The sequence below is a fragment of the Amblyomma mixtum genome, chromosome 8 (genome assembly GCF_055824585.1).
Source record: "Amblyomma mixtum isolate Tamu chromosome 8, ASM5582458v1, whole genome shotgun sequence".
Taxonomy (NCBI): Eukaryota; Metazoa; Arthropoda; class Arachnida; order Ixodida; family Ixodidae; genus Amblyomma; species Amblyomma mixtum.
Genome location: NC_143019.1, coordinates 132,051,388 through 132,075,915, shown reverse-complemented (window position 1 = coordinate 132,075,915; position 24,528 = coordinate 132,051,388). Strand labels below are relative to the sequence as shown.

General features: G+C 49.5%; 1 protein-coding gene across 4 annotated transcripts in view; it reads left to right on the top strand.

Moving 5' to 3' along the window:
- The first annotated feature begins 1,380 nt into the window (after positions 1-1,380).
- The window catches only part of LOC149334468 (endothelin-converting enzyme 1-like), a 369,834-nt gene continuing 346,686 nt past the window's right edge, over positions 1,381-24,528 (top strand). For 3 of the 4 annotated variants that reach the window (XR_016284745.1, XR_016284744.1, XM_089555142.1), the window contains exons 1-2: positions 16,647-16,883; positions 19,495-19,662. Coding sequence is in view for 2 of the 4 variants with exons in the window: in XM_089555142.1 (XP_089411268.1) it covers positions 19,627-19,662 (36 nt within the window). In the remaining 2 variants the exon portion in view is untranslated. Of the gene's footprint in view, positions 2,238-16,646; positions 16,884-19,494; positions 19,663-24,528 lie in introns of those variants that run through there. The other variant, XM_089555143.1, reaches the window with a different exon arrangement.

Here is a 24,528-nt window from a genome sequence, read left to right as displayed (position 1 = left end):
CTAGGACTCCTGCAAAGCACCTCTAAGAATAAGTTTCTAGCGCAAGGCCCCCACAACACTATCAAAGAAATGATCCACCTCCCCACGAAAAGGTGAGCACTGAAGAAGCAGTAGCTCTGTCGTATTCAAACAAGCAAAATCCTATACGCCGACAACGGTCCCATACTCTTCCGCATTTCGTAGGGTAGCGGGTGCAGACCCTAACACTTCAAAACGCTTTGTACTTCATTTTCGCGGTGGCAAGTAGAGCTGTCCGGCGACACTCTTGCGGGACAAGAAACGCTCGTCCAGGAATTTCTTCAAGCAGCCATGTCCAGTAGAGTCCTGGAATGAGAAAGCGACCCACTCGACCTCCAGATCAATAATGTCTTTTGATTCAATAAATGTTTCTCCTCCCCCTCCACAATTTAGACGGCTTGCCACCACCTCCAGCGTCAGCTACATTTTTGCAAGAGCTTGTTATTCACCACGAAGACACAAGGTGGCTTAAAACCACCCTTTAACAGACCATCCGAGTTCGTCTCTTGGTACCCCCATATCACAGGAATGCGCCCCCGAACTTCCATGTGGAACAACGGGAAGCAGGTTGCAAACACCTGCACCAACGGCACCACCAAGACGCAGACGCGGTATGCACGGTGTTGCTGCCCACGTTTATATAGGGGTTCGGAACAGTAACGACACGGCCGGAGACCGAGTAGCGAGAGATCATGGGAGCAGATGAAGAGAAGTGTACAAGTTTTAATTTACATATTTTCATGAGTACGTGAAAGAGAAGTAGAATTATATAGAAGTATAGAATGAGAAATTTAGAAGGAAGAAATTGGTTTATTGGTCTTTAAAGTTCCAAATCGACTCAGGCTATGAAGGACGCCGTAGTGAAGGTCTCCAGAAATTTCGACCACCTGGGGTTCTTTAGCGTGCGCTGACATCGCACAGTCCACGGGCGTCTAGAATTTCGCCTCCATCGAATTAAGAAATATGTTGTAAGGGATCGTTAGTGTACGCGGGGTCATTGGAACGCGGCTGGGGGCGCTCAAAGCGAAGCGTCTCCATTCTTGGAACGCGGCCGCTCGCGAACGCGCCGAGAAGTACGGGTGTCCCCCGCCCCGCGGTACTGATTCGCGCACGTGATGGCAAGAATGTGTATTTGTGTTTGGTTTTACTTTTATTCTGCAATGGAAAGGGCGTTTTGCCCTAGGAAGCTGGAGGGCTGGCCATGCTCTCGGTAAACCAATCATGTGAGCAGTGCAACATGATTGGAAGCTATCAAATGTGGGCGGGCCTTTAAGGCTTTAAAACCGGGCCCCGGAGCAGGAAGCGGGGATCTGTTCTCGCTTCGGCGAGCGTGGCTTCGGCCGCTTATCTGTTTTTGAGCAGCGTCCGCTCCGGCGGACGCAGTTGTTGCTGCGACGCGCGTCTTTCCTTTCCTCTCTCTCCTTCCTCTGATCTTTTAACTCTCCTCTATCTGCACGTGGCAGCGGTGGTGGCTTGGCTCGAGCCACTAGCAGGCCCGTGCAATTTCCTTTTCATCCTTCTCTCAGTCACAACAACAACAACAACGGAAGCGGGGTTCTGCGCTAAGGTGAGATGCTATGCATCTTCGGCTATGCCGAGTAGGGGCCTCCCCTAGCGTTAGCCAGTTCCACCTCTTTGTTGTTTTGTTTGTCCTTTGCCGTTTAATTTGTCTCTAGTGCCCAAACTTGTATGCAGTGTAAATATTTGTATATAAATCGTCAAGTATTCGCCTTACCCCTGCGTGTCAACTGATCACAAGACCGTCTCTGACGGGGCACCCTTGGTGCGAAGATCAAGTTTCAGTCTTCAAGTTAAACAAACCGTCTCTAGCGGGGCACTTCTGGTGCAAGGAGGAAAGAGAACCTGTGAAATTAACTGGCGCAGTCGACGAGGATCCTGCGGCCATAGGAAGACGGCGCAGGAAGAAGACTGAAGACAGGGAGAAAGGCGACGATCAGACAACAGCAGCGTTCGAGAACGGACTTGCGGAGAGACGGCGGCAAGCATGCAAGGACCACGGCAGTAGTCCAGCGACGCGGGACTGCATCCGGTCAAGAAAAGCAGCGCGTCGAGAACTTGACGGTCACCGGCGGGTCGCAGCAAGTGACGACAACGTGCACAGGACCAGCGGCGTGCGACAGCTCATCGCAGCGTCCGGTGAAAGTGGCGGTGGACTCCGACGCCAAGGAGCTGGCAATGCGGATCGACGCATCGAAACTGTGAGTTTCCTTCGTCGTAGTGTTAGTGTCCCTGTGCATGTGTTCGAGCTGGTAGGACAGTTGAGGGATACAGACGGCGGTATGGAGAGTTATCCATGCAGGCCCACACTCGATGTGTGGTAGCGAGTGGAATTGGCGAAGGCGCGCTTAGCTTATTATCAGGCTGAGCTTGCAAAAGTGAATGGAGGAAAGGCGCCGCTATGCGAGGAAAAACCTCCGGATTTGCAGGTGTTAGAAGCAAGGCGCCAGCAGCTAGAGCTCGAGCTGGCTAAGCTCAAAGAGTCTAGGAGAGCTAGTCAACTAGCTAGGGAGAACTGCTCCGAGTCCCGAGTGGAGAGGACGCCAGTGCTGGAAGGCAATGGTATATGCCTGTCAAGCACAGGTCAGGAAAACAGCCAGGAAGAAGTAAAAAGTGAGCCAGATTTTTGCGAAGCTGAAGTCGCAGTTAAAGAAAGCATCCTGATGGAACGCAGCGTCGCAGTATTAGAGGCGGTGATCTCGCACTCCGACGATCCGGCCGCCCAGGTTAGCTCTACCCCAAATTACACCAGGGACGCGGACGCGAGTTCAGGAATAAAAACTCGATCTCAGGAAAGCTGCGAAAAAGAGCAGTTGGTTCAGCGTGAAGCGACCAGCGACGACAGACGTCAGATCGGCGAGCTAGTGACAGCAGGAAACCCAACGTTGCCGCAACGCCAGACGGTGTCGGGCAGGTGGCAGGACGCGCCTCGTAGCGTTAGTGATGGCAGGAGCGTTCCATCCGAGCCAGAGAACGGAGGTGGGCCTGTAGCGCCTACCGGGCGGAGCGCCGCGCAATTGTCGAACGCACAGGATGGGCGTCCGACCAGGTCCTTCGAGGAGAAGGAAATGCGTGACGACTTGACTCAAGGCAAATTCGGATCAAGTAACTACGAGTCACCTCATACAGCCTCGGAGTCAGATGATGCCGTGAAGCCGGCAAGCTCCTATAAAGTAGGGAGCGGCAGTTTCAATGTTTCTCCTTGTAGGAACGAGGCAAATGGCTCGAAGCGAGGCGAAATACCAGGAGGCAGGTGCGAGGCTTTCATGTTGAAAGTGGGTACGCGGAACATTACGTTCCGTGCTACAGGCTGCCAAATCAAGTGTAGCAAGACTGACCGTACTGAAAAATTTGGACGGGCCAGGCGCTATGCTCCTTGCGCAGCATGCGGTTCGTACCGGCGCGCCGGAGAGAGCGTGCCCTTAGGTGCGTTGTGTGATCAGGGGTTTGGACCCATCGAGAAATGGGACGTGTTTGATCCTGGAGGGCACCAGCTGCTGAGTTCTTGCCCCGCTGTGGCACCAGTCTAATGAGCGTAGCGGCCATTAGGCGTTAATCGTGTCGATCGAGACACCTGTTGGCTCGAACGCACACAGGGACGCGCGGTGCGACTAAGGAGGTTCACGTGGCCGCTTACGGACCCAATATGAGTGCCAGTGAACGCTCCGGTTGCGAGTGTCTGTGTGCATGTGTGCCCATTCGCGAGGACGAGTGTGTGCTTGGAGGTGGTGAACTGGGTGCAACCCACCAACTTGGACGCCGTGTTACGGCGCACGGCAGGCATGCCACTGTGTGTATTTGTGCATTTTGCGTAATGTTGTGTTGGTGCCCGTGTGCATTTTTTTTTGTTTTTGGTTTTGTTGGTGCCAGTGCTGGTGTAGCTGCGGCATGTAACCCACAGGGTGGTTTTGTGACCCGTACCGATCCCTTTGTTATAATTTTAAAAGTGGCATTTGAGCCCTTTGTAGAATCCTGGGAAAGGCGTTTAAGGGATCGTTAGTGTACGTGGGGTCACCGGTACGCGCCTGGGGGCGCTCAAAGCAAAGCGTCTCCCTTCTTGGAACGCGGCCGCTCGCGAACGCGCCGAGAAGTACGGGTGTCCCCCGCCCCGCGGTACTGATTCGCGCACGTGATGGCACGAATGTGTATTTGTGTTTGGTTTTACTTTTATTCTTCAATGGAAAGGGCGTTTTGCCCTAGGAAGCTGGAGGGCTGGCCATGCTCTCGGTAAACCAATCATGTGAGCAGTGCAACATGATTGGAAGCTATCAAATGTGGGCGGTCCTTTAAGGCTTTAAAACCGGGCCCCGGAGCCGGAAGCGGGGTTCTGCGCTAAGGTGAGATGCTATGCAACTTCGGCTATGCCGAGTAGGGGCCTCCCCTAGTGTTAGCCAGTTCCACGCTTTTGTTGTTTGTCCTTTGCCGTTTAATTTGTCTATAGTGCCCAAACTTTTATGCAGTGTAAATATTTGTATATAAATCGTAAAGATTCGCCTTACCCCTGCGTGTCAACTGATCACAAGACCGTCTCTGACGGGGCCCCCCTGGTGCGAAGATCAAGCTTCAGTTTTCAAGTTAAACAAACCGTCTCTGGCGGGGCACCTCTGGTGCAAGGAGGAAAGAGAACCTGTGAAATTTACTTATGTAGTAAGAAATATGTAGAAGAAAGATAGAAGTAATTAAATGTGTATAGATATAAGTATACGTAAATATGTATGAAGTAAGAAATATGTACAAAAGTAAGAAATATGTAGAAGTTGTGGGGACGCCTTCGTCCCCTGCGTTCGCCTTCCCGCAATGCACTAGATCCCCGTGGTTAGCTTCCCCGCAACGCACTCCCCTTGTTTTTAACTAACAGGGGAGGGCGCTCACGTCGCAGCGACACCAGCGCCACGGATGGCGTTTTTCTGCGCGCTCGCAGGGAGCGACGGGGTCTCTTCTCCTTGGGACCGGGAACGCAAGCGGACGTTTCCGCGCGCCGCTCCGCTCTTGGCCGCGGGCGTCTCGTGGTTGGAACTTGCTCCCGCCACCCCGTCCCGTCGGGCCTCGGAGCTTCCCTTTGCCCTAACGTGGGCGAACGTTGGCTCGTAAGCGTACTAGTGAGTCGGACATCCTCGATTCCTCAGTGTGTTTTGTTGCCAGGCTGCCAGCTGGCGTTATTGTTCTTATAGCACTAAATGCCTTGTTTGTGTCAACCAGTGTGTCGTTCCTTTGTTCCCGCAGAGCAAGGCCCGCCGTGGTCGGTGTGCGCTCAGTAGCGTTCCCGACCACGGGGTCTGCGCTGCTTTCAACTGGGTCAGCCGCGCTTAAACGGGGGAGAACGGATTTATCTCCCCATTTGCAACCCCATAAAGTATAGTATGTATAGAAGTAGAAATATGACGGTATCAGGTGTAAGCACATGCACACGGCAGGTTTTATACCCTCTCATGTCCCTAGCTCCACAACAGGGGAATCAGGGCACTGGATGACTGTCCAATCAGGAATCCCTCAAGCTTACGTGGGTTGCCGCCCACCGGGATGGGCAGCACTGTTTCAACTCGCAGCGGATCCGCTGATGGAAACCCGCACTCCGATGGCGATGTCGCTAATGGCACCGCAACGCACCACTTCTTACGGACGACGGTGACGGTTATGGCCCAGCCGGAACCGGGCGCTGACCAGTGTGAGCTTTAATACTCCTTCAATAAACGCTCGCCACTTCTGACGAGGTCGTCGGCTCCCGGTTTCCTCCCTTTGCCACTGCTGTTCTGAGTACAGGGAAGATTCGGGCCTTCCTTTAGCTCGCCACAGTCGCGATGCTGTCTGGAGCTATTGTGACGGCAGCATCGAAGTTGCTTTCAGGCGAGGTGAAGATGGATCCCTATTTTTTCTTGCACAAAGGGGAGACGCTGCCGCCGCCATTCGTCGAGAACCGGCGTCTAGCTATCGTGAGGAGGACGGCTTTGTTGCCCGCTCAGCGGTCCAGTTTGGTCTGGTCCGCGTTGTTGGCAGCATGATCACAACAGCGGGCGCAGTGGATCATGCCTTATGACCGGCTATGATAACGGCTCCCCCCCCCCCCCCCCCCGAGTAGTTGCGCACTATGCGCAGTCAACACAGATATGGCGGGGGTCCACCACCACCGCCACCACCATTAAAGGCAAATAAAAACACAACCTCCTATTTTGATTCAAATATCAGTGCAAATATCGTTCATCATTCCGAGCAGCTTCGTTTGAAATCTTTCCCGCAACAATGCCGAATATTCCAAGACCGAAATCACACTTGTCAGGGCCGAGGTATTTTGAATTTCCGATTCATTGTGTTCATCGCGGCGAAATTGCAGACAGAATGAACCTTTTTGTGCATATTTCTTATTTTTTAACTGAATTTTTGTAATCCTCGTGTCCTAATTCATTAAGTGACAAAGTGCTACGACGAAATATGCAGTTGAATTTGCTAAAATGGCCTAGTTTTGATGTGTGCGCGTGGAGATATTGAGAAAATAGGGCTTTTGTTTGACCCAGTCTATCGCGCATTTCGGAACATTCCCACTATTGAGCACCGCCATCTTAATACCAACGTAGAGCTCAGATCAGACTTACGAAGCCTGGCATGCGAGATTTTGCTGGGCAATAGAACTTTTGAAACAGGCGCACAAAATACAGCAAATGCTGCGCTACGAGTCGCCCCACTGGACCCTGAACAGAACAGAATGAACATTGAACAGGCCGCGAGGAGAAAGAAATACTCATATCACTGTTATACGCACACAGCCGCTTGACCTTCTATTCACATTTAGATGTTGCTCTCTTTGAAAAGTGAAGAAAAAAAAACACATTCGACGATGGCGACACTCGGTGATGCGTACTGAAAACGCAGCCTAGTTTGCAAAATATTGAAATAAAAAGGCAAGTTCCGCTCAGATCCCGCCCTGAAAGACGCTTGTGAAGAAGCGCAGTGCCAGTCACGCCAGGATTCAACCCTTGAAGTCCCGGTGGCTAAGAGTGAGCAAGTATAACAACAATTGAAAAACATGAAATGGAAGTAAGGCAGTGTTTAATCACGGTTATTCCTAAGTGTCGAGTGATAACATTTAGGGAATGGCCAGAGCCAAATTTTGGGGTCGCCATCGGGTTGGGCATGGTCAATTATGGTTGGACATCGATTATGGTCCAAATCAGACCTAGATCAAATTGAACGGTAGCAGTGCCAAATTTTGGAATTCTGGAAACTACAGAAGGTGTTTACTAGATATTAATCAGTGCGAAAGCACGGATATGTGCTACGTAGAAGACAATGAGCGGGCAGTACCGCCGGACGGGGCCAATGGAAGCTCAGGAAGTCGACGCTCAGAAATGCACTGCGTGAGAGTCTGGTGCAGTTTAACACGTAGCGTGTTTGTAAGCGGGAACCACTAGGGGGAACACATGCGTCGCGACCACGTGTTCCTTTTTCCGGAGTCTGCTTGAATAGGACCTGTTCAGTTATTCGTGCAACAGTTTTTTTTTCTTCCGCAAATCGGGAAGCTACTCCTCTTTAGTAGCTGTGCTTGTTAGGCGTCTTAGGGCTCATTTGCCGTTCCTATACGCATCGACTGGACACACTCGTGAGGGGCCTTTATGCCTGAAACCTGCAATTCCCTCACTGTGCGTTTTTATGCGAAGCATATTGCTAGAGCTACCACTGACGCCGTCGCCGTGGGACCCCCACGTGACACCGTGACGTCACACCACGGGACACCGTGGCGTCACACCACGTGACATCGGATGAGAGAGCCGGCCTCCACCTCGCGCCGTCGCCATGGGACCCCTAGCCGTCACGCCACGTGACACCGTGACGTCACACCGCGTGACATCGGATGAGAGAGCCGGCCTCCACCTCGCGCCGTCGCCGTGGGACCCCTAGCCGTCACACCCGCGCATTCCCGCGCATTTCGAACGCACGTTCACACTCGGTGTAGGTGAAACGCTCGCTCCACCGGGCAGGCAGACGCGGCTTCCCTGGCAATCCAGACGCTCACCCAACGCGCGTCTCGGGGTTAGTCGGCATTCCGCTGTAGCCATGCCGTTGTCTTCCCCCACGACGAAGGCTTCTAGTGGTTGTATTAAAATGACCAAGTATTCAACCAAGGAAAGCCATGTATTACCAAGCCTAGCCACTAATATGCTTCGCATTCCCCAGGCTTAGCCAAGCTGAGCCTCAGCAATTTTTTTTTGTTTAGACTACCTGTACAGCCTCTCCAGAAGGCAGATGAGTCAGGTACTTACACTGTATTTGTGTCCTATACCCGTGTATTGGCAATCTTTCCTAGAGTTTCCTGACAGTGTTTTAAAATGTTGTGATAAGCCGGGCCGGGAACATTTCCCGGCCAAGAGTGAATACAACACGCCAGTCGAAGGCTTGCAACGCACTGACCAGCCCAGACATGCGTGCGTTTTTATTTACCGACGCGGTGGCGCCCTCCTGTGATCAATAACGTCACATCCCCCCCACCCTGAGTTAAGAAACAACCAAACAATTACAAGGTGATTAAGTGTAACAATGGAAGCACTTGAGTTATGGGCAGTAGCGCTGCACAGGACGACGAACCCTGGTGTCCCGTCGGGGAAGCGTGGTGACAGGTGTTTGACGAGGGGACGCTGTACCTTCTGAAGCCCTTGGTTGCCTTGGTTCCTCAGTTGAAACCTCTGGAGAGGAGATTTCGGAACCCTGATCTGACAAGTGAGGTGCCACAACCTGCCCTGCCGGATTGGATACGTCAGGACGGGGCTCAGGGACGTTAGGGTCCGTGACCGTGCTGGACCGTTGGTTATGCTCAACCTGGGGTAGCGGGTTTCCCTGCCGGAGATGACCATGATGCCGCGTCCAACGTCGTCCGTCTGCCACTTGAAGATCCGATGAAAACGCTCCCTGAGCTAAGACTACGCCGCCGTGGTGGCTCAGTGGTTATGGTGCTCGGCTGCTGACCCGAAAGACGCGGGTTCGATCCCGGCCGCGGCGGCTGGAATTTCTTTGGATTAAAAATTCTAGAGGCCCGTGTACTGTGCGATGTCAGTGCACGTTAAAGAACCCCAGGTGGTCGAAATTTCCGGAGCCCTCCACTACGGCGTCTCTCATAGCCTCAATCGCTTTGGGACGTTAAACCCCATAAACCTAAACCTAAACCTGAGCTATGACTACAGCCTGCACCCATGCAGGCCCTGGCCGAAAGTTTCTGGCGAATACCTGATCCCCAGGCAGTCCCTGAATCCGAGCTTTCGTTCGCTGGTCGCATCTTATCTTCTGCTCGGGCTGATTTTGCTGTACGGTGCTCCTTAGATCCGGTCGGAGCAGGTCCATTGCAGTCTTCATTTTTCGTCCCAGTTGTAGCTCTGCGGGGCTGCACCCTATGACTTCATGTGGTGTCGATCGGTAAGTCAGCAAGAAGCGTGCAATTTTTGCCTGAAGGTCCTCAGGACGAGCCGTCGGCAACTTCCTCTTTACGGTCTCAACGGCTCGTTCTGCAGCGCCATTAGACGCTGGATTATATGGCGGTACCAGCATCCGTCTCACCCCATGCTTCTTCCAGAATGTTGCATACACGTCACTAATAAACGCTGGACCATTGTCGGACACCACAATGTAGGGCAGCCCCTGGTTCGCGAACATGACTCTCAAACACATAATGGTGGCTTCTGGAGATGGCGAGGAAACTCGGAACACCTCAATCCATTTAGAAAATGCATCCACTGCAATAAACAAATAAGAGTTCCTGTATGGCCCAGCATAGTCTACATGAAGCTTTGACCAGGGTCTGTCCGGGAACGGCCAGGGCATCACAGGTATTGGCTGTGACGCTCGTTGCTGCTCCTGGCACGTGGGGCACCCCTGGACGCCAGCAACGATATCGTCATCCATTGCAGACCACCATACGTGGCTCCGCGCTACAGCTTTCATCTTTGATATCCCTGGATGGCCCTCATGACGCAGCCTCAAGACGTCGCCCTGGAGTGACGCAGGTACCAACACATGGTTGCCCTAGAGCACGCAGTTCCCTTGCACACTCATCTCAGAGAAACGTGTTTCATAGGGTTTCCCCTCAGGTCCATGTCCAGCTGGCGGCCAGTCCGCAAGGCTTCTCCAACTCGCGAAACCACTGGATCCCGGGCAGTGGCGTCAGCAAAAGCAGCTGATGACAGCGTTCGCGGGTATACCCCCGCCAGCATGAAGACGTCAGCAAGGCAGTCCACGGGAAGCTCTGTTGTGGGAAGCGGCAGGCGACTCAGTCCGTCCGCATGTGCTATGTGGCTACCAGACCTGTAGCTTAGTGTATAGCGGTACCCAGACAACCACACGGCCCATCGTAGCACCCTGGGACAGCAGGATTCTGGGACAGGTATGTCTGCTGCAAGCAAACCTAGTAGTGGCTTGTGGTGACGGCTTCGAACGGTCGACCCCACTAGCACTGTCTGAACTTTGTGACCCCAAACACGAGCGCTAACGCTTCCATGTCCAACTGGCTGTAGTTCCTTTCTGCAGCCGCCAGACTTCGAGACGCAAAGGCAATGAGACGCTCCTCCCCCGACATCTCGCGCTGTGCCAAGACTGCCCCATACCCGTAAGGTGCGGCATCTGTGATCAGCACAGTCGGCCTTGCAGGGTCAAACTGTGCTAAAACTCTAGCGGACGTAAGCAGCTCTTTGCTTTTCCGGAATGCTTGCTCCTCCTCACCCAGTCAAAAAAAAACATTGGAACCAATTGGACATTCCAATTGGAACTAAATGGACATTCCCATTGCTTCCAATTGGACTTCCCAATTGGAACCAATTGGTTCCAGTTGTGTTTTTAGCCCCCGACCAATTGGATCCAACTGGACTAGCCAATTGGACCCATTAGGCCAGGCAGTTATTTCACCCAGAAAATATTCACAAAATATTTATTTATTTTATTTATTTCTGATACCCTCATGGCCCACAGGGCATTATTGAGGGGAGTGGTACATAGATATAAAATGAAACTGTTACAAAATATGTTACGTTCATTGAGAAAGGTAGCTAAATGTTTGAATAATATGCTCTAGGATTTTGGATAAATATTTCTACAACTTAACACATTGTAATGTGCGAAAACAAAAACTCATTTATGAGGACTGCAGGAAGACACTCTGCCTAGTGCCAATCAACATTTTTCTACGGAATTGAAATTAACATGCTTTTATGGAAATCAAACTCAACAGACACACATGCATCACACACAAGCAACACTGCACATTCAGGCACTAGTAGCATACAATAGCTCAATATGTACATCCAGAGAACACACTTCTGCTCCAACTTATATACCCAATTTTTTTAGGCTCTCATGCTGGGGCCAGTGACGCTTGCCCACTGAGCGCAGTTAATTAATTTAATTTCAGCTCCAGTGGTGGTGTAGGTGATGAGTACAATTTATTAGGCTAAGCTGCTGATAGCTCTTATTGTAAGTACCATATTAGTTCTACCTTTTTCGTCAAACATGCAAACATTCATTGGATAAATTGGGTGCAGTTGGGCGGACCAATTGGATGCAATGGGTAAGACCAATTGGGCTCACCAATTGGAAACCCAAATGGTCCAATTGGATAGTCCAATTGGACCATCCAATTGGAACACCATTCCAATTGGAACCAATTGGAAACCCAAATGGTCCAATTGGACAGTCCATTTGGACCATCTAATTGGAACACCATTCCAATTGGAACCAATTGGAAACTGAACTCGTCCAATTGGAACCCATTGGAAATCCAATTGGTTCCAATGGTTTTTTTTGACTGGGCAGACGTCCAGCACCACCGGGCCCCTGCCTCCAGGAAACGATTCAGGGGGTGCAACGCACTAGAGAGGTTTGGCATGGACCATCTATAAAAGTTGATCAGGAACAAGTCGCTCTGTAGCTCCTTCACATTCCGAGGCACTGGTGCTGCCGAGCAGCACCAGCTGCCGTGCTGGCTTCAGTCTAGGTTGGGTTTGGTTGTAGACCGGCTGCACTGATGACTTGCCCCAGATACTCCGCCTTAGGTACCAGGAACTCGCATTTAGAAAGCTTCAGCCGCAGCCCAGCTCACCTCAGTCGTTCCATGACTCGGAACACATTAGCCCAATGGTCGCTGTCGTTGGCGCCGGTCACCAGTATATCGTCAAAGTATGTCGTGACATGGTCAAGATTGTGCAGAAGGTTCTCCATCTCGCGTTGAAATAAAGTCGGGGCTGACGACACCCCAAATGTGTGCTGCCCCCGGGGTTGACTGAGTGACAGTTGGCATGCTGAAAATACTAATGCAAGACTCTGCCCTGTACCTCTTGCAGAGTATGAATTGTCTTTGGAAAAAGCCTGGATTCTACAAAATTGGAAAACGGTGAAAATTATTTTATTGTTCCAAGACCAGGGCAAGGGCTTTGACTTGGACAATATCCGATCGATTGCTCTCACAATAAATTATGTTAAGCTTGTAGAACGGGTAGTCTTCAGCCGCCTCACGAATCATGTTCTGACTCAAGGCTTTAGAGAGGCTCAGATTGGTTTCTGCCATGGGTGCTCGACTTGGAGCGCGCACATAGACTTGGAGAGCCATACTAGGGTTGGTATGAGGCAAAAAAAACTATCTGCTGGGGTTAAGTTGGATATTGCAAAGGCGTATGACAGCGTTGAACACAGCATGTTGCTTCATAAACTAGCTGATGTACAGCCTCCTTTGTACCTCTTCGCGTGTACCTTGCAACATTCTCAGAAAGTTAACTTTTTGTCTCTCTCAGTATCTCGTCAATTGTCCTCCCTAACAATACACCGACTGCCGCCTGCCTATCACCCTTTACATCCTCAAATATAGCTCTTTTGGAGCTCCTCATGTTTGAGTCACCAGCGATAAGCCCTAGGGTACTCTCCCCCCTCCCTCCTAACTTCCGGATTTTACTGCCTCTTATCAGTGACTGTGGCCTCATTCCTTGGGTTTAGCTTGTTCCCCTTCTCTCCATTGCCTCTAGACTTCCTAGCTGCCACCTGTGCATAGCTGTTCCTGTCTGAACCTGTGTGACTGACTTTCTTATCGCTGTCGACGCCAGTGCAAGCCCCATCCACGTGGCTGGCGCTGGAACGTCCGCCAATGTGGTTCCAATGGAGGTGTCAGCCACTTTTGCCTCCACCTGACCAAGCTGTTCTTGAAGTTCGCGCTTCTCTGTAACTCTTTTTAGATACGTAGCATAAGTATGGTGTTCACCTGGTCAGCCCTGTCCAAGCGTGCACCTAATACGCAGCATTTGCACAAAATCTGCGCCTTCGGCCTCCTCCACCGATTCGAAGCGCGTTTCTTTTAAATTCACCGACGCCTCACATTCCTTATATTTAACCCAAGCAACCATCGATATCCTTCGGACGGCCGACAGAGGTCTGTTTGGGATGTTCTGTACGTCCGCTGAACATCCGCAAACAGCCGGTAGACGTCCGTCGGCCGTCCGAAAGGTGGCCAAAGGTATACGGTTCGCCCGACGACGGACGTCCAGTTGAGTACGTCCATTGGCGGATCTTTCTCGAATATTCGCATATATGGTGCATGCGTGCTTTTTTCACTCCGCGCGATGCAATAAAACCAAAAAACAATTTGATGCATAGCACGCATATTTTATTGTGGTTGATGATACATCAGCAGAGCAATGGGTTATATTCGGAAAATTTCTTAAATGTGACTCTTCAAATGTGGCAAGCTTGGGACACACACCCGTAATCTTTCCACCCACAGGATTTCTGAAATAAAAAGAACGCGGCAAACATCAGTCACGTGAAACAAATGGCACAATGCAGCAGCCCAAGTAAAAACATTGGAACCAATTAAAACAAACACCTCAATAAGAATAAGGCAATAACAGCTCTCACTTTTCCACACCATATTTGACAATATATCTGTTCTTTATTTATTCTCATGGGCTTTAGGGCACTAACCTGCGCAACACTGTACGCGACTGTGCACAGAAAGCCGCAAAGCTTCCGTTGCGAACTACACGTGCTTCCTATTGTCTGCCTTTCGCGCGTTGTCACTCTTTATATAGGCACAGTGAACCTAGCGATGCCTTAAAAATTAACAAGATGCGAAAATACTCCGTCCCGCAACTTTGAAGAGTGGGAATTAGCCGCGCGAGTTGAGGGCTCCCGCAGCTGTGTGATGTAGGCTCCCGAAAGTGTGAGAACAGCACACACTTGTGGAAGCCATCTCCTCGCGCTTACTGCTCCCACTGTCCTGTGAACGAATGTTATATGAGCATGCTGCATTGTCCTAGAAGCAAGTTCCAAGAAGTGTACTGGATACATACCTTCGTAGGCAATCACATGTGCACTAAGCCTTCTTTAAACCAAGGTCGATGCAGTACGGGATTCCAGTGTTCCAGAAGAGCTTCAGGCGCTTCCCGTATCTTTCGAATTGCTTAAGTTACATACTACTTTCGTCCACAGACCGAACAAAGCCAAACATTATAATAAAAGAGCTATAAAGCTCTTGCGCGACAACACTACGCGACAAACCAACAGCGCTACGGAGCCCAACGTTTTTAGATCCCTTTTAGAAAGGGATCTAAAAACGTTGACGGAGCCGTACTGATGGATTGGATTGGACTGACCGCGAACTGACATCTATGATGATGGTTTTGATACAATACTTGCGTGTGGTTTCAATGGCAAGTTTAGCTAGCAAAACGGTGGACATGTCGCACAACTCCACTAATTAGGAGAAGTTTTATAAATATAAAACTAGTCATTGAGTTCTTGCAAAATTCTGCAACACCTGCTTCTCCTCTTAGATAAATTTAGCTCGTTGGCGGCTCTTGCACTGCAGGAAGGAGTGGAATCGCACCAATTTACAAACATCTTCGCGTCAAACCCTCCAACTGATGCAAATAAAACAGTGTACATACACGAAAGACGCGAATTTTCTGTGAAATAAAAACGTCCATACTCACGGCCTGGGAAAATACTTGGCCTTACATCCTTCGGACGTACACCTCGTCTCTCATGCGGATATACACTGTCCGTACGTCCGGCGGATGTACGAATACGGATATCCGAAATCGGATTCTGTTCGTACGTCCGATGGATGTCCGATCTCGGCTAAGGACGTTCGGATCTAGCTCGTACGTCCGACGGATATCTATGGTTGCTTGGGAAGCTTCTTAACCATCTTAGCAGCAATCGATTATTGCTACCACCAAATGCTGAGATATATCTACAGGCTCAAAAAAAAAACACAAACACGTGCCCAAATCAAATAAAACTTTGCCTTCCGCAAATGCCGGTCGATCACTTAGAAAAGGAATAACTATCTTTCTAAAAAAGTTAACGCAAAATTAAGCACTGAAAAACTATAGCTGCCGGCCAGAATATGCCCAGCCGATTACACGTCGCTGACCTAAATTTTATTCTTTATCCTGCACTTCCCCTAACAGCCTAAAAACTAAGCACACCCTACTTTAAAAATATTAAAAGAAAGAACTTATTTATTTTACGCAGTTGCGTCACTCTCGCAGTCGTCAGTCGGTCCGGTCTCCACGCGTGATCCTAGAAGCACCTAAACATTCGTCCGCACAACACGTACGGCTGTCAACTGTCAACAGATGTTGCCGCCGCGCCGCGCCTATAGGCACTGAAAAGTGCGAACAGAAGACACTGGGGAGCCTGAGCTCTGCTGTAGCTGCTACAGAATGACTTCGCCAAATCACGTAATTTGGGATTGTCAGGATTCTCCTGGGGCTAAATCCCATAGCATCCCAGACCTTGCCACATGGGAAAAGCTGATCCGGAGCCACGACCCGGATCAGCAAGGACTCATCATCCGTCAGTCGGAGAGAGCTTACCACTAAAGTCCCTTTATGAGCTTTTCTAAAAAAAAGCCGGGCTTTACTTACCACAATCCAGCAAACCAAAAACCTCTCAGAGGCGCCTAGCCAGACGTCTCTGAGAGGTTTTTGGTTTGTTGGGAAGGCTTTGGTCAAGACTATAGTGAACTAGTCAAGACTTTGGACAAGACTTCGGTGCAGAGCGCCTGAGAGGCACTCACACCTAATTGCTGTGCCCAGACTGTGAGGCTCCATGATGACTGGAATAAAGTTCATTCATTCATTCATTCATTCATTCATTCATTCATTCATTCATTCATTCATTCATTCATTCATTCATTCATAAAAGAGGTATGATCAGAGTAAATAAATCGATCTTTAATTAAAGCAGAAGATAATTACGCTAAATCGATAGTTAAATTAATTCACAAACAAAAAGAAAATGATAAAGAGAGGCAAACAGAGGCGATGAGTGCTGAGGAGTGTCAATGCTTTCGCATTCTCCCGACGCGGGTCGCCGCAGTGATCTCTAATTTTTCTCTTTACTTTCCTGTGGTATTGTCGCGCGACTGTTTACCCTGCGTCTCTTCAATAAACAGTTCTGCCTCACAGCCCGGACAGAAAACACTTCATTAAGTGCGCCTGAACTTGCCACACGCTTGAGCATAGACGTTGTTGAGGATTTGGCGCAACTAAATACGAAACTGAAACTGAAACAAAACTTTGCGGTCAGGATCACGTCAAGACAAGACAAGCCACCACGACGCAAACAAAACACTTGGCGCCGCGCTAGTGCGATCGTGGTGACCGCGTGCGAAGTGGTTGCGTTGTTGTTTTCTTCGTGCCGCCTTCATTACCAACACTTTCCTGCTGTTTAATGTCATGACAACAAAAATAGTGAAGCGTACGTAAGAGGTAGCTGCGATGAATCCTTTCATTGTGCCGAGTGTGTTTGGTTGTCGTGTCTTTTTACCTGCGACACATGCTGCCAGGCCTGACCGACGAATCCTGTCCCGCTTTCTGCGGAAGGTGAGATTCGTCCTTCCTGCTTTGGTGTTACCGCTTTTTCAGCAGGTGAAGCTGAGCTGTGTTGCTTAGTTTAGCCGACTTTACCACCGTGGCACCCTCAGATCATATTGTGTGCCTCGCCAGCGCGGGGCCTTTGACAGTAGCCTGACAGCTGCACTTTGGTCGTGGCTACACTTTGTTGTTGTAGGCATCATCAGCGCTTCATTATCTTATTTTAGCTCTCAAGCTAAGGCTTTTATTGATGAACACAGCTTCCACGTGGGGTATATAAGCAGTGCAATTTGCGAGCACTGAAGTGCAGTACTTCATAAAAGTATCTTCTCAAGGTTGGCTGAAACGAGCCTCAAGTGACTGGAAGGAAACTGTTAAAAAGTTGTGTGCACATGTCACGTTCCTCCTTTCACTCTTTTGATTCGCTGGCGGAGCTAAAGAAAAGCAAACGTATCGTCAGCGAGTGAATGAGCAGGCGGCCGGGGCACCGTTGAACGCCCGAAAACTTTGTTTTGAAGTGCAAGTGACTCCGGCAGCATGTCAGACCGCCGTTGTGCGAAATGGTGCAACACATCTGCATACCAAGGCCAGAGCGGTTTCTTCAGAGTTCCCATCGATTACAGGTATTTGTTATGCATGCTTTGTGACAAAAAATTGTTGGCGTTTGACTTACCGACTAGTTGTGCATATCGGCCTTTCTTTTCCGAGTTCAGATTGATGCACAAAAAGATGCTTGACACAATTAGTCGAAGAATTGAGGATATATTGCTGGTTAGAGTGCTCTCAAACGATTTTGCGGCGTTACTGTTGTGAATATATGCACGCTGTCAAGTTTAGGCCATTGATTGACCGTGTGTACGTGCATTCTTCCAAATTTGCTTTCCGGGTACGGTTTTTAGAAGGCAGCCTCGATGTTCCCTGGTTGTTACGGTTATTCCATTGCAATGGAACTCGTGCTTAAATGGAATACTCGCAGTGCAGTCTTCTTGTGTGGGAAGTCGGTTTTTTGCGTCGTAGGTGTTCGAGCTGGATTTCCATAACCTTTCTGGTTATGCTGTCAGAGCCAAATGGTGCATAAATATGTTCAGTTAACGAGGAGACTACGCTAATTGTTTGGGGCTGCACGCTGAGGAGTTCAAACTGCGAGCTGGGCCCGTGAAGGCAAGACTGGGTTTGTTAAGAGGCACAGTGTGTATCGTTCACTGCCACTCCGTGTTGCACACCGCATGACTGCCGTTCTGAGCGCAGTCTTCACGTAGTAAATGCCTTCAGTCTCCCCGAAGTGTCGTATTTTGCTCAACACCACATCCCTGGCTTTCCCAGCTTTTGGTTTTTGTGCGTAAAACCATATACTGGAGGGCACTGAACTCTGTTCGCATTGCGGGGACTCTTCACGGGGAGGATGTCCCAAACCCACACAAATATGGTAATTGCTTTTTGTCAGGGCCTCATTTACAGGGAGTAGCAGATAAGAAGTCGAAGGTCATCCTGATGGTTAGAATAAAAGAAAGAGCTTTTAGCTATACAAATGCTCTCAGCAGTTAGTTTGTTTGCTTGTTTTAAGCGCCAAACCTTCCGTCATCACGTTTCTTCGTTTTTTCTTTGCTATCATTCTTTCGTTTGAGTGCCGCATGTATCCATTCTGTTTCATTTTTCCACATGCTGTAGATTCTGTGCAACGAAAGTAAGGAGTGAAGAAATGCAGTTTGTTGTGTAGTGTACTGAGCACTAGTAATCCTCTTTCACTTAGTTGTTTATCCATCTACAGTTTCAGTTTTGTGGGCAGTGCATAGTTTCCCAACTACATGTGAATATAGGGCCCCAGGTGATGGGCTATTATCGTCTGCCAGTCTGAGCATGTTTTAGGACTGGTGTGAAAAATGGTCGCGATTGCACAGCATATAATGCTTGACATCAAGCACGTAGTAAATTCCTCAAGCTGTTGCTGCTTTTTTGTTGCAAGCAGGCGCTAATATGAAAATATACCAGGTGTTTCAGGGAAGCCAGTCTCTAATATTTTAAAATGGGTTTTTGAGGTAAACAGAAGCTTTTTGCTGCATGACAGTACCAGTGTTCACGGATCTCAAAAATAGATCAATCATGCTAACTAATGAAATGATGAACTGTATTCTAATAGTTAACCTTGTAACCATTACCTACAGGCGCCCATTTGGATTTAGAGATTTGTAGCCGGTTTTTAGTAATAGCTGTAAAAAGTTTTTGGAACTTCGAAAATGTGATTGCACTCGGCGATGTGGCTCACCTAATTTGGGCCATTTGTGCGCCATTGAACCCCTTCACTCCTCACTACTTTGCTGCTGCAGTGTGGGCAGGGCAGAGATTGTTGCGCGATATGTGTGATGCAATTTGATTTATGCCTGTTTTCACTACCCACAGACGCTTGATTTTTTAATGGTGTGAGAAATGCCCAAATTCGTTGTGAGCCACAGTGGAGAGTTTGGCCAATAGGGGGCCCGAGTGAGCGGACGCGTTCAGTACCGACTCCTCCAATTTCTGGCTCCTGTGCCCAGCTAAGTCCTTTCTAGAACCCACCAAGGCCCTCAATGGACCCTGGAGGTTACACGGACCCTAATCGCTACCATCTTTTCGATGTGCCCAGTGACCTCTGTGAACTACCGGGCAAAAACATCTCTGGTAGCCACGCCACTACGCTAAGCCTGGCCTCATCGAGGCGAGCCTCGCCGGCGCGCCGCGTTCCTCACTCCCCCAACAGCCGTGGAGGAGCCCGTGGATGGAGAGACCTCTAACCCGTTGGACTGTCACCCTGGTGAGTGGAAAACTGTGCTCCATGCTTACCGAAATTGGACCCCAGTTTCAAATTCGGCCCCAAAACACCCCGCATCGGCCTTAGTTCAACCTAAGCCGAGCACCAGCAAGGCCACCAGACGCTGCATCTGGAAACTCTCAATCCGCGTTCAAGGAGATGCTGCAGCTGCTACGCATGACGCTCCTGATCGTCCGAAGAAGTAAACAACTCGCCGCATTGCCGGCGGGAACCATCAGAGTCGTCTTTTGCCCGTGAGGCGGCCTCTTCCCGAAGATGCTCCCAGCTCCAGGTATCCTGCAGGCACTTCACTCGACGCTCAGCTGTTCCGTGATGGGCGAGTTGCACATCCGAGTTCATCCAACTAACAGCACCTTTACAGTGGCGACGGTAGCGGAGGCAACTCTCGCTTGGGTCAAAATACAGCGAATTACTCTAGATGGAAAGCAATATCCGGTAGCCGCGTACATCGCGGCCCCTCCAGCGGCACTCAAGGGTGTTATTTCCCGGGCATACTGGAATGAGACACCCGAGCAAATCCTAAGTGACTTGCAGTACCGAAACCCGGAGGCCAACATCATAGCGGCCCGACGCATGTGGAAAGCAGCGTCGATTCTAATAACCTTCGCCTCTTGTCCCATGCCTCACACCATTAAAAATATGTGTGTGGTACACTGCTGCACCAAGTACAAGGGCAGCTCCGATGCCTGCACACAGGTATGACGTGTACCCTCTCCCTGAGGCTGGACTCTTCCTGCGGTGTGGCGAGAAGCACACCACTCACGGCAAAACATATCCCTTCTCTTATGTACATAGCCACACCTGCTCCCCTTTGGTTGGTTCTGGTTTAGCGCTGCGAGCGATAGCCATTAAAAAAAGGCATGGGATCATTTAGAGATTGCCTCATTTCTGTGAAAAGTGCAATGTCAGATTTAATTTTTATTGATGCCATCGGGTCCTCTATCTCATCAACTTTGTTCTTTATACTCCTGGCATTAATATGCATGGTTGAGAAGCTTTTTAAACCTGTAATTTCTTCATTGAGGCGAGGTATGTCATAATAAGAGTCGCTGATGGATGGTACTGCCATAATGAACAATTTTCAAAGCAGTGAAAAAAGTGTCTACGTGCCTATTTACTCTCGGATGTCATCTTTGCCAAGTCATTTTAGGAAGCTATCCGGATGATTGCTGAAGTCTCGTTTTTCCGTGCCAACACCCACCCTTTGCAAGCCCAGACAAACTGCTAGTATAACTGGGATTTTTCCTTGCGCGTAGCCACGACCAGTTTCTTGTTTTTTTTTGTGTCAGGTGTTCGTTTACATACACAGAGTTTTTTGAATCCACTCCAAGCTCTTTACATGTCAGCCATTTCTTTCTGGCCCTGGCGAGGACTTCATCGAGCTTCGTTCGTCGAACGAAGTGTACCACAATGTTGTGGACATCTGCTTTCTGTGTCGGGACCCAGTGACATGTATAAGTGTCACTTTCTGGAATGCCCTCATCAAGGGCTTCACCTACTTTTGCAACCATGTTCAAGGCGTCATCTGTTTCGCCTGTTTTTGGAATCCGCTTGATTTCAAGGTACTGCTCAAGTTTATCAATCATTTCTGACAGCTTTTGATTTTGATCCTTCAGGGTGCCGTTTCCTTTGAGTAGCTGTTTTGTCTCATCCCTCAGGGATTGAAATTCTTTTCTGATTTCGCTCACTTCATCACATGTATCAGCACAGTATTTTACACTGTCTTTCAGGTTCTCTCAGCTCAGTGCGCATGCCCCGTTTGAAGGCTTCAAGCTGTTTAGACAGTTCCTTTATCTCCTTGGCACCATCTTTCCCACCCATTCTGTACACAGTCCACCCACGGCAATCCAAGCACAGAAAAACACAAGCAGTTCTGTAGAGGTGCACGGAAAGGACATCACGAAAAATATCTGAAATCGCTCACCTGCAGAAGCAGAAGGAAGCACTTTAGATCGAGCCGTGCGAGAGATCGAGATGAGCCAGCCTGTCGCCCAGTCTTCCTTATATCTTTCGGTGCTTTCCACCAGCACCCACTCTTTTTCGTGACATCTTTGCTGACCGGCTTTATCCGTTGTGATCTCTTCCGCTAGTCGCGCCTTGGTATAGCCAACTGGTGATTGCTATGAAATGATCTTGTGAGGAGCAGATGATTCCTTTTTTTGATTCCGCTGTGCTAGCGGGCGGCACCATTGTGGTAAGCGCGCGGAATCCGATTCTCCGAGCGTTGCGAAAGTGTCGCCTAAGTACATCAATGATGCTGCAGGGACCGGACATTTTTTGGCGTAAGGGCGTAAAATGTGTAGCTTGAGCGCCACGAGACGTTGCTGTTGTACCCAGCCACTAGCGTGTAGCTGAATGAGCTCCAGTAGCATGTTCAGCTCATCTGGAGGCACTAGCTCGGTTCGCGATAACCGCGTTTAGTGGCGTAACCGCAGGTAGCAAGCGCATGTGTCAAGGGTTGTCTGCTTGCAACTTGTTTGCGTTTTCGGTGCTCAAAAATTTTTTGTAAAACATTTCCCCCGCGTAATGATTGCACCCCTAAATTTGCGTAAATTTTTTGGAAAAAAAAAAGTGCGATCATTATGCGATTAAACACGGTAGTCATTCTGTTCGAGTATTCTCGAGTAATATTTCTGAAGCGAAGCGAATAGTTTGCAAACGCGAACACAGCTGTGGAAAAAATATTTACACTGGAACTCATAGTTTCTATAATTCACAAGGTAACTGAACGAAAGAAAAGCACAACTAGTACAAGGACCTAGAATAGTCTAGAATATTCATTGGCACTTCTGCGTGCTCTTTGGCTGAGATACTCGCAGCATGTTGCTGAAAACAGCCTTTCACGGGGCACCTGTGTTGGTGGTATCCCAGTGTATGGTTGAGCAACCTTTGCCAACTGTGGAAAGGTTTCCTTGCCACTGGTCCTCCACCAGAGGTGGGGGTTCTCTGCTCGAGGCCTCAGAGGTGAGTGCAGGTAGTCCTCCTGCAATGGCCGTCTTGATGCAGCGTTCACAGAGCTGGTCGAGGCCAAAGCTCCAAAAAGGCTTCACACATCACTGTCGGTAATTAGTGCAGACGCAGTAATGCTGGTATCGATGTCTCCTTCCAATGCAACGCTTTCCTCCGCTGCTGAGCACACCTGATTCTTCAGCCACTGTGCCTCACTAGGAAGACTATTACCACACTGACTTGAATCCGTGCTCAAAGGATATATGGGATTTGCATTTTTATATCCACAAAGTGGGACTTCATGTTCTGGAGCAGGTTTCCCGCCAATATGGCATCTTCGCCACCAGCGTGCTGCTTCTGTGTCAACAGGAGTTGCGTGCAGTGTGTTAGTGGCACAACTTGTGAGACGGTCGGGTGCTTCTCTGAGCAGCTCTCCCTAGTGGCTTCCTCTACACATTTCAGCACTGATGTTACTGCAGCCATTAGGTGCCACTCGGTTGACGACCAATCATTAATCATGTCTTGCTCCGACAAGTCGAAGGAAATGGCTGGGCGCAGCTTCAGGAGCCATGCCATCATTTCATATTCACTGTTCCAACGTGTGGGAACGTCTTGAATGACCTCCAGAAGTTCTATTCCCCATGCTGTCTTGCACGGCCTTGAGATGTGTTCTTGCTACAGCACTTCTCTTGTAATGTCCGACAATTGCTCGTATACTTCGGTGCAAAGCCCCTCGAAGTGGGGCGTTTGCTTCTTGGCATCATTGATGCACAACTGCAGTGCATGTGCAAAGCAATGAAGTCCATGCCACGGTGTCCACGCCACCGCGGAAACAAAATTCCGCCCATTGTCAGTGACAATATGAACCGGAATATCCTGCGGCAGATGCCATTCAGCAGCAAGCTCTAGCAGAGCATTTTTCAAGTTTTTGGCCATGTGGCTTTGAGACATATCCTTACAGGAATGGTTGAAATTGTGAGGTTCGAAGCTGGCGTCCAGCATGTGGCATGTCAGCGAGATATAGCTGTCTCCTGCCCTTGATGTCCAGCTGTTCGTTGTCAACGAATAACACTGAACTCCATTCTGGAAATGGTGCCGCGGTTCGCCTTTTATTCACTCCACTTCCTTAGAGTATAGTTCCGGCACAACACTCCGCGAAAACGTGGTCGTGAACGGTAGCTGGTACTCGGGAGCAGCAGTTTGCATCATTGCCACAAACCCTGGCTCTCCTACAACCGAGTACGGATGAAGGCCGGCAACAAGGAACAGTGCCATTTTCTTTGTCGGCAACCTGGCTCGAGTGCTGTCGCTTCTGAGCAATGCCCTGGAAGGTCCAGGTACCGGAACACTTGCCTCACGCTTCTTCACCTCACTTGCCTTTTTGTCACTCTGGGCACCGCTCATCTTTTCAAACCACTTGAATGGTTCTGGGTGACGCTTTAAGTGATTTATCAGAGTCGTGGTAGTGCCGGTCGGCGTCTTGAGGCTCATCTTGCACGTGCAACACTTCGCGTATTTTGGTCCACGCTCGAAAAAATCCCAGATCACGCTCCGGCACAGCTTCGGAGGTGGCTCATTCATGGTTTCATCTTACTCGCACCCGGTTAAAAAAATCGTCAGAATAAACGCGACCAAACTGACTAATCACGCTCAAGTTCAACAGAGCCAGCACTCGACGTTCCCACAGCAACAACCACGGCGACAACAAAGAAATGACATCCGACCAATCCCAAATTGCGTTGGAAACTGATGATGATGCGCAAATGAAAGTGGCATTAGTAATTGCGCGGAGCGTAACCGCTTCACTGGAATATGTGTTGGAGCACATTTTTAAACATAATGAGCATAAAGAAGCAATGATCGATTCATATGCAGTTGTGATTTCTTTAAATCTGTTAT